At 47.8% G+C, this 15247-nt stretch overlaps 1 protein-coding gene across 1 annotated transcript in view; it reads left to right on the forward strand.

The window, feature by feature from the left end:
* Window positions 1-3630: 3630 nt before the first annotated feature.
* TECPR1 (tectonin beta-propeller repeat containing 1) overlaps window positions 3631-15247 on the forward strand; it is a 41856-nt gene continuing 30239 nt past the window's right edge. The window contains exons 1-6 of the mRNA XM_053365493.1: window positions 3631-4008; window positions 8043-8275; window positions 10039-10221; window positions 12447-12569; window positions 13243-13368; window positions 13975-14149. Of these exons, the coding sequence (XP_053221468.1) occupies window positions 8045-8275; window positions 10039-10221; window positions 12447-12569; window positions 13243-13368; window positions 13975-14149 (838 nt within the window). The 5' untranslated portion in view covers window positions 3631-4008; window positions 8043-8044. The remainder of the gene's footprint in view (window positions 4009-8042; window positions 8276-10038; window positions 10222-12446; window positions 12570-13242; window positions 13369-13974; window positions 14150-15247) is intronic.

The following is a 15247-nucleotide window of genomic DNA, read 5'->3' on the forward strand; positions in this document are numbered from 1 at the left end:
AACTGGTGAAGTCCTCTGTCAATGGAACTCCAGGCTGGCACAAGGCTACACCGGCTTTATTTCTGTATTGTGATTCTCCCAAAAAGCTGGGGGTGGGGGGAGGCCTCTTCAAGGGGGGGTCCTGATCCCACTTCTGCCTGGGAGCCCCCACCATTGGCAGTTTCTTTCTGCCCTCTCCATATATTCCAGCTGAGCACACAGTGTCCTATTCCCCAAGGTTAAAGAACAATTCGCTCCCTATTAACTAAATGCCTCTCCCCCCCCCCACTTACATTTCCTTTCCTTCTCAATTTGCTTTTTTAAAGAGCCATATCAGGGTCTGTCTCTCGATTTCAGACAATTCACCCACGCGAGTTTTATGTTTTATTTACCGTATTTGTTCCTAGGGATATTTGTGAACTTCCAGCTCATAAGTAAAATATCGCAGAATGGTTTTCATTCCAAGTGAGTTGTAATCAATGAAACTTCTATAAATTTGTGCACAAGTAAATTCACTTTAAAAAAAAAGATTTCTATTTATTTAACGACTCAATAGCAAGGGGCATTTGGAGGGGTGTTCTAGGAGGGAGTCCCCATCTCAAAAGAGGCATTCTGTCCTTTGTGATTAAGTAAAACCACAAATTAATTAAAAAATAATGTTTGGTTAATTAATGACGCCCTTTTCAACTGAAAAGAAAATAATGGATTAATCTTAGCCGATTGATCTACTGATGTTGCAGTCCAATAAGAGAGACAGAACATAACAGCTCGGGTAGCCAGTGTGGTGTAACAGATTAGGACCTGGGAGACCAGGGTTCAAATTCCCACTCAACTATGGAGCTTGCTGGTTCTCAGCTTAACCTACATCACTGGGTTGTTGTGGGACTCAAATGAAGGGGAAAACCTTGTAGCTCCTTGGAGAAAAAGGTGGGCTATAAATGCAATTAGCAAACAAGCAATGACTTATATTACTAGTGCCACATTATATAGCTCAGTTGGTTAGAGTGCAGTGCTGATTGCACAAAGGTTGCAGGTTCAATCCCCATAAGGGACAGCTGCATATTCCTGCATTGCAAGGGGCTGCTCTAGATGATCCTCAGGGTCCCTTCCAACTCTATGATCCTTTGATTCTTTTGAATCGGAAGGGATAGCACCTCCCATACTCCCTATTGGCTAGAACCAATGTGAGCTGCAGTCTGAAAAATTGTGTTGATGTGGTTTGAGTTGAGAAAGTGGCCTTTCACAGGACAAAAGCAGATGTGATTAAGAGAGCAACATTTGCTTATTCAGGTTTCTGCCTCATTCACATATAAACTGAGCACCTGGAGTCCATTTGTATAGTCACACGAAGGGAAAGAGCTGTACCCCCTCCCCTTATCCCCTTGCAGTCCAACTATTCACACATATTTTGGGGAGCCGCTCACAAGCAGGCCCAAACACAAGACTCCCCATTATATGTCCCTAGAATACGTTATTCAGATATACAGCCTCTGAGCATGGAGGCTCCATTTAGCTCTCGTGACTAATAGTCCTTGCTGGACCTGTTCTCTGTAAGTTTGTTCTTAAAGGCCATCCCTCCTCTGTCTAGTAACAAGCGAAGGTGGCTGGCAGAAACTGAGCCCGAATCAGAGCACTGAGAAACCAGAATTGGCATGCTTGGCAGAACCCTAAGTTCTGCAGAAGTACAATAAATATTTGGGACCGCGAGGGCCATCTAGTACCAACTCCCTGCAATGCAGGGAGCCCCATATTGTCTGTTCTGACTGGCAGCTCTCCAGAGCAACAGGAAAATGAATTTTTGCACCCACGTACTGCTTGATCTGTTTTAACTGGATGTATAGCTGGATTCAACCTTCAGCATGCAAAGCATATGCTCTCCTGTTGTTATGGGTCTCTCCCTAAGCCCATCGCACACACATACCCTTTTCAGACAGGCTCGTCCTTTGTCATCTTTCATCAGCAGGAAATGTTCTCATTTCAAGGAAAGCAGCCTTGTCTGCTTAGAAAGGAAAGGGCGGGGAGACAGTATCAATTCTGCTTTCAGAGGCGGCTGCCATCTGGTCACATGCCGATGGATTATCAAATGGAATCCTTTTCTCCCTCCTTATTAAACCTCGCAGTCACACAGAACGGCGTATGGCAGTGTGTGGAAGTGGAAAACGGTGACCAGGATGTTATGAACAGGGTGAACGGGGTGCTATGAGCAGGAACCAAAGTGCATTTAATTTTCCCCAGACTTCGAGATGCCTCTCTCAACAAAGCTTGTGAGATGCGACCTCTCTCACTTCTTCCAAATCCTGCCCGAGAACCCACCTTTCCACGAAGACTTTGGCACACCTTTCTAGTTCAAAGGCCCTAAGTGAGAGGTGGGGAAACGGTAACCCTCCAGTTGTTGCCAGACTACAACTCCCATCGTCCTTGACTGAGGTAGGGAAACTTGGTTCAGCCCAGGGACCTCCTTCTCTTCTAGGCAACCTTGCAAGGTACACGCCAGGGCCAATAACTTTGCCTTTGTACACTGGACTTGTTTCTACGTGCCTTCTCTATCCCACTCCCTGCAGGCCAACAAAAGAGGTGTTATTAGAAAGCAAGGATGCATTCTCACCAGGCAGAATCAAAGCAAAACCTCAGAGAGAGTGCCAAAGAAAGCCAATGAGGGGTATGGCCAGGATAAGGGGTGTGGCTGAGGAGGGGTGTGGCCTAGAGAGAGCCAAGAGGGCGACATTTGGGCCTGGGGTTCTTGCTCAATATTATTAACCACCACAGGCCATGCTAACCAGGGCTGATGGGAGATGTAGTCCAATCTTATGGAGAGTCAGCATGGTGTAGCAAGAGTGTTGGGCTATGACCTGGGAGAGCTATTTCATAGGTAAAGGGTAAAGGGACCCCTGACCATTAGGTCTAGTCGTGGCCGACTCTGGGGTTGCGGCACTTATCTCGCTTTATTGGCCGAGGGAGCCGGCGCACAGCTTCCAGGTCATGTGGCCAGCATGACTAAGCCGCTTCTGGCGAACCAGAGCAGCGCACGGAAACGCCGTTTACCTTCCCGCCGGAGCGGTACCTATTTATCTACTTGCACTTTGACGTGCTTTCGAACTGCTAGGTTGGCAGGAGCAGGGACCGAGCAACGGGAGCTTACCCCATCGTGGGGATTCGAACCGCCGACCTTCTGATCAGCAAATCCTAGGCTCTGTGGTTTAACCCACAGCGCCACCGCGTCCCGAATCATAGAATTGTGGAGTTGGGTGGTCATCAAATCCAACCCCTTGCATCGCAGGAATTGTTTTTCCCAATATAGGACTCGAACCTACGACCCTGGGTCCCATGCTCTACCATCTAAGGGAGATCACGGTTCGAATCCCCACTCAGCCATTGGGTGACCATGGGGTCCACTGCCTCCCACAGCCTAACCTACCATGCAGGGTGGATGGGTGCGAGGATAACTGCAGTAAGCAGTCAGAGGGCTCGTTCATTTAGTCATTTATTCAATTTCTATACCGCCTTTCATCGTAGCATCGCGGGGCGGTTTACAACATAAGAGCACAAAACAAAGCACGCAACATATTCGCAGGCAAAAGCAATAAGCCCTTCCAGCCAACTCCTTCCTACTTCTCTTTTCATTCCAGCTGCAGAAACTGGAAAGAGAAAGTGAGGAAAAAAACCGAGAGCCAGATGGCCCACCACAAACCGTTCTTGCGCACACCCCTTGGCGTCATACGGGAGCAGCCGGTCGTGGGAGGGCGGACGGCTCGCCTTACGACGCAGGGGGGAGATAGAACACCGTGCAGGAAAATAGAACGCCATGTATCCATCTGATTCCGCCCGCAGCCAATAGCAGCGGAGGGCTTCGCGCTCTCGGCCAATGAGCGGCCGGCTCCTGTGGGCCCGGATTTCCTCGTCCTCCATCCAGCTTGCGGTTGCTGGTGGAGGCAGCGGCCGGAGCTGCGCGCGTCTCCTGCTGCCGCTGCTGCCGCTGCCGGTGCGCAAGACGTGGAGGAAAAGCCCAAGGCGGCCGTGCTGGACGTTCAGGTAAGGAGATTAGACCCCGAGCGGGTCTAATAGGCGAGCTTCTCGGGTTTGGCTGGGATGTTCCATCGTAGGTCGCAGTTCGCATCGGGCCCCTTCGCGGCCATAACTTTCGGTTTTCTTATGGTGGTCGCTGAGCTTTGCGTTTTCAGAGATGCAATGGCACATGACCGCTCCGACGCCTCGTTTGCTGTGGCAGCTGACAGCGCCGCCCGGTGCGTGCCTTCTCAGCAGCAGGGTCTGGCCTGAAGGCTCCAGGGTTGCCTCGCCACCTCCAGGCGGCAGGTGGAGGGGCTTGAATCTCCAGGTGGGCGGGGACGCGGTTGAGGATGATGATGATGATGATAATAATAAATGAATAAAAATCAAGAAGGCCGTGCATGAAGCTTGCAAGCTTCAGACTGGCAGGAGCCGGTTGCAAATTGTAGCATGGACATTGGGGAGGATTGGAGGTTTTTTTGCTACCCTCTTTCCCCCATCTCCAGGTCCCACCTCCCTATGACATCACCCGGGGCTGCCCCTTCAGTCTCAGGTTTGGTCCCTTCAATCTCAGGGTCTGGGATGCTCCTGACCTGGCTACCTGTTCAGTGGAGTGCGGCTTATCTCCAAGCAGGTGTGTGTACAGAATTACAGCGTAGGCTCGCTCCTTCTGCATCCGGCTTCAAAACCGAGCTGTGCTGATCTCTGCTTCTCTGTGCCAACGCAGTGCCCCTCTCCTCCCTACACCCTCTGGGCATTCTTTCTCCAAAGGTTAGTGAGGTGCGTACATTGCAGAGGGCCAGTCCAGCCATAAGAAGGACCCTTCTGGATCAGGCCAAAGGCCCATCGAGTCCAGCATTCTGTTCTTACAGCGGCCAACCAGACGCCCATGGGGAGCCCAAAGCAGGAGCCCACAGATAGATTTGATTCCATTTCATAGAGTCATCAAATTGTAGAGTTGGAAGGGACCCCAATGATCATCTGATCCAACCCCCTGCAATGCAGGAATCTCAGCTAGATCAGTAATGACAGGTGGCCATCCAATTTCTGCTTAAAAACATTCAAGGAAGGAGAGTCCACCTTCCACTGTCTAACAGCTCTTACGGTCAGAAAGTTCTTCCTGATGTTGAGTCAGAATCTGATTTCTTGTTACTTGAATCCATTGGTTCCCCTCTCCCCATGTTATCCTCTCAACAACCCTGTGAGGTAATCTACAGGCCATGGAAGGTAGTGGCTTGCTCAAGGTGACCCAGTGAATTTGTGACTAAGTGGGCACTTGAACCTTCTCCAATCCAAGTCCGGTATTATTTTGCTGGTTTTCAGGTCAGTTGAAGGCCTGACGCAAATGGATATTAAATACGGTGTCAAAGTTTCCTGGTTAAAAAGGTGGGGCTCTCCTTCAATAGAGGTATTTAAACAAAGGCTTGATAACCAAACTGTCAAGGATCCTGGAATTGCAGCCTGCATTATGGATTCTACACAGAGTAGATGGCTGAACAAAATGGTAGCCTCAACATTTTCAGACCCCTTGCATTTGGGGATCCATTTATTAATGTTTATCATATACAGTGGTACTTTGGTTTAAGAACAGCTTAGTTTATGAACAACTTGGATTAAAAATTCTGCAAACCCGAAAGTAGGTGTTTTGGTTTGTGAACTTTGCCTTGGAAGCAGAACATGTTCCGCTTCCTGTTGAGTGTGTTCCATTTGTACATTGAGTCTGCCGCTGCTATGGGAAAGCACGCCTTGGCTTAAGAATGCTTTGGTTTAAGAACGGACTTCTGGAATGGATTAAGTTCGTAAACCAAGGTACCACTGTATTTGTATTGTGCTAGTGCTACTGTTGTGACCTACTTTTTTATTTTTTATTAAATTAATTGAATTTATTTAATTCCCATACTGCCATTCATCCAAAGATCACCGGATGGTTTACAATAGAAGAACACAAAAATACATGGTTGTTGGCATCTGCCTGTCTCGAGAGACAATGGGATGCACCTCCCGGGGTGAAGCCAAATCTCTGTGTTGCCAGCTCTGAAGTGACCTCCCCGGGGCGCAGGCTTGGGCAGTGTGTATGGGGGTCCTGGGCTGCCCAGATGACGAGACCCCCCTCTTGGTCTGGCTGATGCAGTCCACAGGAAAACAGAGCAAGACGTTTGGCAACAGCTTGGCTGCAGGAGTTGCTGGAAGGAGGCATACAAGGCACCATCCAACTTTCACAGCAACAAACCAAAACAGTACCTCCACACACACAAAGTTTAAAAGGCCATGGATTGCTTAATTAGCCAGAGGCCTGGGAGAATAGTTTTTGCCTGACACCTAAAGAAATATAACGAAGGCCTCTCTGGGGAGAGCATTCCACAAGAGGGCGATCCTTGGGTCAGGCCATGGGGCAGTAGGTCCAAACCAGACAGTTGAAAACCAGTGAACTAGATGGACTCCAACTTATCGTTTGCCCCGTAGGACCAAAAATAAGGCTGCAAATCTTAAATGCACTTCCTAGGTCCCATGGATTTCTGTATGAATGTCTTTATGTGTCAGCACGCTTAGGACTGTGTTGTAAAGGCGGTAGCACACATTTATTAATTTATTGCATTTTGTTCTTCGATCTTCTTGGGCTGCAATCTGATATGCAGTGCTATTTTTCTAGAAAAAGAGGTGCTGGAACTCACCATGAACGCCTCCCTCCTTGTCTTAGAATGGCAATGGTGCCCACCTGAGAGGTGCTGGAACTGAGTTCCAATGAGTTCCCACTGAAATAAAAAAGCCCTGCCTATATGTATTGAAATTAGACTTGGTCTAATTTTAAAAAGTCGCCATAAGTAGTCAGGCCAGAACTTGGGCAAAAGCAGTCTGACCCTCCCCTGATAGTCTGTTGGGTGTGGAAAGAGAGGAAGGGGGGACCCTGAGAGAAGGGGGGGGCGACCAGCATCAGCATGCAGCACTCTACAGCCTTGCCCTGCAAGGAGAGAGTCTCTTCCTTTAAATTCCTAGGAGTTTATCTCAGTGAAGACCTTACTTGGAAAATCAATACAACCCAGGTGGTTAGGAAAGCCCAACAGAGACTCCATCTCTTCAGAGTCTTGCGGAAGAACGATGTCAATCAACATCTGATGATCTCCTTCTACCGGTCCACAATAGAAAGTGTCCTTTCATACTGCATCACGGTGTGGTACACTGGTTTGACATCATCTGACAGGAAGTGCCTACAGAGGGTGATGAATACAGCACGAGATATTATGGGCTGTCCCGTGAATTCGTTGGATGAAATAGCGGAAGAACGTTGCCTCAGGAGAGTGAGGAAAATTCTCAGGGATGATTCACACCCTGGCCGGCACTTTCTGGATCTCCTGCCCTTGGTCAGAAGATATAGAAGCATGATTAGTTGCACCAACAGGGTAAAGAACAGCTTCTGTCCATGGGCTGTTAGGCCGCTGAATGAGAAGATAACAACAGGGCAACTGACTTTCGGGTTTGGTGGGTGTGCGTCAGTAAACAAGGGGAATTAAGACTAAGAGAGCTGAGTGGGGGGTGCTCATGTAATCTCACTGTATACAAATTGTACAAGTGACAATAAAGTACCGTATTTTTTGCTCTATAAGACTCACTTTTTCCCTCCTAAAAAGTAAGGGGAAATGTGTGTGCATCTTATGGGGTGAATGCAGGCTGCACAGCTATTCCAGAAGCCAGAACAGCAAGAGGGATCGCTGCTTTCGCTGTGCAGTGATCTCTCTTGCTGTTCTGGCTTCTGGGATTCAGAATATTTTTTTTTTCTTGTTTTCCTCCTCCAAAAACTAGGTGTGTCTTGTGGTCTGGTGCGTCTTATAGAGCAAAAAATACGGTATTTCAATTTCAATACCTGCCTACTCAAAAAGTAAGTCTCACTGGGTTCAGTGAGTCTTACTCCCAGGTTACGTATGTATGGGATTTTACCCTTAAGCCTTTTGCATTACAAGCAGCAGCCTTCAATGGTCGGCCTGAAGCAAGGGGCAGACTTCAAAGAAACTGGATCCGGCCTCCATGCTTGTGCTTCCTTCCCTCTCCCTTTGCCTTCCCAGCCATGAGCACGTCCGGTTCTCTCCTGTGGGCAGTCGACATCTTCGGCCGCGTCTACACGCTCTCCACCGCCGGCCAGTACTGGGAACTCTGTAGAGATGGGGAGCTGGAGTTCAAGAGGGTTTCTGCCGTCAAGCAGTGCTGCTGGGGAATTGCGTGCGACCACCAGGTCTACGTTTACATCCACTCCAACGACGTCCCCATCCGGTACCAGGAAGAAACCTACGAGAATCAGGTATGCAAAAGAAAGGGCTGAGGCCACAATAGAAGCCGGCAGTTAAAGCTAAGAAGCGCCCTGCTGGATCAGACCCAAACCCTGTCTATTCCAGCATCCTTTGACCAGTCAGATGCCTCTGGGAAGCCCACAAGCATGAGGGCCATAAGCCTGTTGCTTCCCAGCAGAATTAGGTGGAGCCACCGTGTAAATATTACTATCTTCAGTAAAGTAGGCAAGTTTCTGTTGAGGGTCAATTTCGTCCGGGGGGTCCGGCACACTTCCTTTGCGCGCTGGTCTTCCCCCCTGGGACCTTTGACTCAGCAGAGCTTGTAAAACACAGCGGAACAGAAGCTTGAACGTTCTTCGTGCGAAGGCAATAACTCAGGCTGAAACGCAGCAGTCTCCTTATCTTAAAGTCTTTATTCCTTAGCAAAACACAACAGCTATAAATCTCCTGGCGACAGAGCGGACATGTCGCTTGCTCTCTCAACGGAGCTAACACGCACACTGAAAGAACACAGAGAAACCACTCCCTTCAGTGTTCTAAGCCCGCCCTCAGAATGTGAGGCGTCATCACTCAGAACTCTTAACCCTGTAAGTTCTGAGCCTCTCCTAACAGTTTCCACACACCCACTGTTACTCACGCTATTCTTCTCTGTCCTCTGTCCAAACAATGCATTATCAGAGTTCAAGGACACATTCCAACCAGGCAGAAACATTCAAGTAGGGTCAGTGGGTCTGGAGATGCCTGCCCTATATCTAACAGAGCTTCTCTTTCTCTTCATTCATGCTTTGTCCCGTATGGTAGCATCTGAGTGCAGAATGTGTTGGGTTTTAATTTGGCATTCCTTCAATGTTTTCCTGTTGCTGTTTTTTGTTGCAGTTTGTCTTTAAGTGCTATTTGAAAGTTTATCAGAAACCACAGGCAGCCTCGTGTAAATATGGTATCTATAGTGGGTTTCCTCCCCGGGTGTAGATACACCCTTATATAATTTTGGAGTCTTCACTCAAGCTTTTACTTTTAAAGGCCTATTCAGTTTGTGCGCATATATCCTGGAAATCCGTTGGCTGAATAATGGGGTACTTTTAATTTTTTTATTGTTATTTCTTAAATTTATATATTCATCTCAGGGTGGTTCACAAGATAAAAATTCAGGATAAAAGCACAAATAAATAGTTAAAACAGAAACAAAGCAAAACAATACCCCCAAAAAAACAATTTTAAAAGGCTGTGGAATATTAATCAGCCAATGGTCTGGTTGAAGAGGAATGTTTTCCCCTAGTGCCTAAAAATGTTTGATGAAGGTGCCAGGCGAACCTTCCTGGAGTATATCTTTGCATTCCACAAATGGGGAGCCACTGCAAAAAAGGCCCAGTCTTGTGATGCCATCCTCCACACCTCACATGGAGGAGGCACACAAAGGAGGACCTCAAATGGTGGTTGCAGAATCCGGGTCAGTTTATATGGGGAGAGGCGGTCCTTGAAGTATTGCAGTCCTGAGCCGTTCAACTTGTTCAGCTGAACAACGATTTCTTAATTGATTTAACCTGTTGAATATTGGAGCCCCAAAATGTACTCTCCAGGCAGAGGCAATCTAAGGTTACCAATGTGGGTCTAAGTCAAACATCTGTGGCCCTCCAGATGTCGCTGGACTACAACTCCCATCGTCCATTAGCCACACCAGCAGAGGACAATGGGATTTGTAGTCCAGCAATGCCTGAGGACCTGAGGTTAAGAGAGTGTACAATATGTGATTGTTTTCTTGTTTGCTCCCTGGCAGCGCTGGAATCCCGTGATTGGCTTCTGCGAGAAGTTATTGCCCAGTGACCGCTGGCAGTGGAGCGATGTGAGTGGGCTGAAGCATCAGATGCTCGAAAGCTTTGAGTTGCCGTCGCCTCACTGGGAATGGGAAGCTGACTGGTATGTGGATGAAAATTTTGGAGGGGACCCCACAGAGAAAGGGGTAGGTGCAAAATATCAAAAAGGGATCCACATCCTCTTGCGAGGAGGGAGGGGCAATGTTGACGGGGAGGGGTTACTATCTTGCTTCCAAAATACATTGCTGCATTCATACTTGCTACCCAGGGCATTGAGCTGGGGGTGCTATTTGTAATAGAAAGCAGGGACCACTAGGTCAAAGGCAGGGGCCTTCAGGGCGTCTCCAAAGGCTAGGTTTGCCCAGGAACTGTGACTGTACAAGCAAGCAGCCTTATGTTGACTCAGCAGTTGCACTGCTATACAGGCGCCTATTGGATAGTGTCTGTGACGTCACGGCAAAGTTGTGTCTCCTAGTACTACTTACTCCATTTTGGGAATATTACTGCTACCATTCCAGTTTTCTTTTCTTGTAACCCTTCTGCACTCTTTTTATGCTGATGCTGGAGCGCACGTCAAATTAACAGCTGATTAACCCTCCAGTGGCTGGAATGGTGGGTGTTGGAATCCAACAGCGCCGGGAGGTCCTTAGATTTGGGTAGCAACAGATGGCTCGTTGGCTTTAGTAGACAAATTTAATAAATAATAAAACATTCTTGTAGCTGCAAATCATATTGATGTCAAGCAACCTTCATTATGGTGTCATTCTTCTTGCGATAGTTCTGTGCATTGCGGTAATTAACAGATAAATGTGCAGAGTTTGTTAACTGCGGTTGTTTGGAAGTTGCACTGATTTCAGAGGGAGTTGCTCCCTGTGAAGTATAGTGAGTAATCTGTCTCCACTGATTTAAGTGGGGTTTACACCCAAGTGAGCATGTCTAGGATTGTAGCCTTAGAGGACAGGCCACCAAAATTGTGTCCATGGGCATCCTTGTGGCCACCAACATCACCTAGGAGGCAACGAAAGGTATCAGTAAATATCCTCTTCAAAATCTGCAATGCACAAGAGACTATTTGGTCTCAGCTGCTGCCCAGTTCACCTTTGCCCTGGCTGGGCATATCCTATGTTGAAGCTGTCATGCTACGCCTGCTGTTTTGTGACTGGCACCCACAGCACCGGGCTTTGACCCACCAGGCCAAAGACTTGCCTTAGGCAGCGGTTCTCAACCTGTGGGTCCCCAGATGTTGTTGGACTACAACTCCCATCATTCCTGAGCTCTGGCCTTGCTAGCTAGGGGTGATGGGAGTTATAGTTCAACAACATCTAGGGACCCACAGGTTGAGAAAGCTGCCTTGGAGGGATAGTATTGCTATTGCAGAGGTTAATCTTTATAAGTGTTAGAAGCCCAGCTTCAGCATCACCCAGCCTCTCCCTAGCCCAGTTTATGTGCAAACCAGCACTCGTGGTTTGCTTGGGAGGCTCCTAGCAAACCATGGTTTGTTCTTACCAACATGATTTGCCAGGAGACAGACAAACCATAAGCAGTGGTTCGCATGTAACGGCAAGTCAACCTCTAGTTTATTTCCTCTCTGGGCAGCACTGAAGTTAAGAACAGTAGAGAAGCAAAGTGCAAGCTCACTTTAAACCCTAGTTTACTTTAACCTATCATTTAAAACTGGGGCAGGGAACCTTTTTCAGAACAAAAGACATGTGTTCCATTTTGGTCAGTCTTCCTGGGACTGCGTGCCACTGCTGTGCAGGGTGAGGTGCAAAAGTTGGGCAATGGGTATAATTTTTTCCTTTGTACTGTACGCATTGACTTGCACACCCCTCTCTGTCCTCCATCCAGGCAAGGAAGAGGAATTGTCAGAGTTGAAGGGCAAATTCCAGCCAGGCAAAAAATACTCAAGGACAGTGCAAAGTCAAGCTAGTGACAGGTGTTGGCCTGGGGAGAAAGTATAGGCTGGAGAGAGTTCTGAGGGCCAGATAGCGAGACTTGGAGGGCCACATGGGCACCCCAAGCCTGAAGTTCCTATCCCCTGATTGAATGTGTCGCGAGAACCAGGCTAGGTTGATTAGTGGTTCTTATTAGGCTGGGCAGGCAATCGGATCGCAACATGCTTTAGCTGAGATTCCAATATTGCAGGGGGTTGGACTAGATGACCCACGGGGTCCCTTCCAACTCTACAATTCTGTGATTATGTATTGGCGGATTAAAAGCTGCTTTGTAAGAGCAGCATTGCTAATTTTGCCAGAGGTTGGTGCTTAGTTCGTGCCTAGAGTATATGGAGCTTTTTTTCTGGTAAACTCAATACTTGACAAAAATATTTTTCTGACTGCTCTGTCCCTCTTTCTTCTTTTTCCTTTTTAAGGGCTGGACATACGCCATAGATTTCCCAGCCACCTATACCAAAGACAAGAGGTGGAATTCCTGTGTGCGACGGAGGCGGTGGATTCGGTATCGGAGATACAAGTCGCGAGATACATGGGCAAAGGTGTCTCTCCCCCTCCCCCCCCCACATCCATTTTTCAAATTTGCAATGTGTCTGGAGGTGGTCAGGGTTGGCTCAAGGCCTTTCACAGTGGCTATGGTGCACAACCTAAGATCTAACCCCGGATTCCTTGCAGCAGGGCCTTTTCAGTGGTGTCCACCTGATTGTGTTGATGCGGGGCAAAGGTGATTTTATTCTTCCAGCCTCTTGGGGGATGCTGTTTCCGGGTTTTTCCGTTGCCTTCCATCTGGGTTGAGGCATTTAGTGTTTCTGAACACTAAATGTGAGTTTTGGCAGAAAGCATTTTTTAAAAAAATTTTAATGTCGCAACCAGTGGGACTTGCAGCAAGATGTTTCAGTGTGGAGGGTTCCAGCAACTTCACCTCTAATCCATCCTTTCATTCCATTCACATCCATTACATTTACCCCTGCATCCCATTGGCCGATTTTGTAGTAACACGCCCCCCCTTGGGGAAGGATAGTTGTAATATTATTTATATTATTTTTCAACCTTGGGTCCCCATATGTTGTTAGGGGGCGTATCGTAACACCAACTGCAAGCAATTTCTAAATGAGCTGCTCTTAATAAGAAACAATAAGTTCACCTGGGAAGAATGTCGACTCTGTACCAACAGGAAAGTAATTCAAAGCGTGTTTTCTGCCCTTGCTGCTGTAGATTCCATCCCAACAGGATCCCACACAGTTGCCGGATCCTTTCAATGATCTTTCCGTCGGAGGATGGGAGATTACAGACGAGCCTGTGGGAAGGTTGTCCGTCTGGGCCGTGTCTTTGCAAGGAAAGGTAACACCTATTTGCCTTCGGGATTCTTGCGTATGGCAAAAGAGTGTTGGTCCATCCGTCCGTCAGCCGGTCTACATCAGGAATGCAGAGGGCTCTAGCCAGTGCTGGTCCTACTCAGCGTAGACCCATTGAAACTAATGAACACAACTCATTTTAGGTTCATTAATTTCAGTGTGTCTTCTCTTCAGTTGGAGCAGTATTGGATACAATCTAGAACAGTTTTTCCCAACCTTTGGGTCTCCATTTGTTTTTTCAGACTACAATTCCCATCATCTCTGACCACTGATCTTGCCAGCTAGGGATGATGGGAGTTGTAGTTCAAAAACAGCTGAAGAAGCACTGATCTAGAACCTTTTTCATCCCCAAGAGATACATACCCATGAGGGCAACTTTGCAGCGGCAGCCTCTGGCAGGCAGGGGCAGGCAGAATACTTTAAATACGTTTTTGTTTTATTTTTTAAATTACAGGTGTTATTTGCCCCTCTAGGCTCCCATTTGGGAGGAAGGGCACGGTGGAAATTTATATAAAATATAAAATTAAATAGACAAACCTATAAAATCAACAGTTGCCGTTCCTGAAGGCTACACGTTTCCCCCTCACTTCAGGTCTGGTACAGGGAAGACGTCTGCCATCACAATCCGGAAGGTTCTTCGTGGTCTTTAATTGCTACCCCCGGCGAAGCCGTCCAGATCAGCTGCGGGCCGTACGACCTTCTCTGGGGAACTCTTTGGGAAGGGCAGGCGATCGTGAGGGAAGGGATTGACAGGAACAACCCTCAAGGTAAGCCCCATTTTGTGGGAATGTTCAGGGTGGCAGGAGAGGATATATTGTTTATTAATATCCTTCCTGACTCGCTCCAGCAAGTTCCTTTACTTAGCAGAGTTTACATTCCCCTTCTCACGCACAGCAGAAAACTTGTTGCAAACTCGTGTGAGTTTCTTAAGACAATACGCAATTCAAGCTGGCTTGTCCAGATCGAAATGTGTTCTCATATTTTCCTGGTAAGACCCCTTGAATCCTTCCTAAAAGAATAAAGACAGCACAGTCTTAAGGTAAAGGTAAAAGGACCCCTGACCATTAGGTCCAGTCGTGACTGACTCTGGGGTTGCGGCACTCATCTCGCTTTATTGACTGAGGGAGCCAGCGTACAGCTTCCGGGTCATTTAGCATGACTAAGCTGCTTCTGGCGAACCAGAGCAGCGCACAGAAACGCCATTTACCTTCCCGCCGGAGTGGTACCTATTTATCTACTTGCACTTTGACATGCTTTCGAACTGCTAGGTTGGCAGGAGTAGGGACCGAGCAACGGGAGCTCACCCCGTCGCAGGGATTTGAACCGCTGACCTTCTGATCAGCAAGTCCTAGGCTCTGTAGTTTAACCCACAGCACCACCCAGCACAGTCTTATTCATAAGCAATAAAAAGAAAGTTTACTCACGATCAGGCAGAGCACAGTGTGATCCCTGAAGGCAGGCTTAAGGCTTAAAGTTACAAGCATATACAAACAGGTTTACCCCATATGTGGGTAGACTTAGTGACTGCAGTTAGCAGTCCGGGAAGTTTGCAGGACGAAAGGAAGATGGAAAATAGAGAGAGAGGCAGCATGCCTTGTCCTTTTACCGAGTCTGGAAAGGTCACGCCCACCCACTAGTCACATGCGAGGAAGGATGCTCCAGGCCAGGAGGAACAGGAAGTTTCAACTGGCTGGACCAAACATCCCTTTGCATGTCCACTCTAGCAAAACAAGGAATGTTGTATTTGACTGCTCCCAGTTGTTATAAGAATTTTAAGGTCTTAGATATATACCGTATTTTTCGCACGATTGGACGCACCGGACCATAGGACGCACGTAGTTTTCAGGGGGGGAAATCAAGGAAAA

The sequence above is a fragment of the Podarcis raffonei genome, chromosome 14 (genome assembly GCF_027172205.1).
Source record: "Podarcis raffonei isolate rPodRaf1 chromosome 14, rPodRaf1.pri, whole genome shotgun sequence".
In the NCBI taxonomy this organism is placed as follows: domain Eukaryota; kingdom Metazoa; phylum Chordata; class Lepidosauria; order Squamata; family Lacertidae; genus Podarcis; species Podarcis raffonei.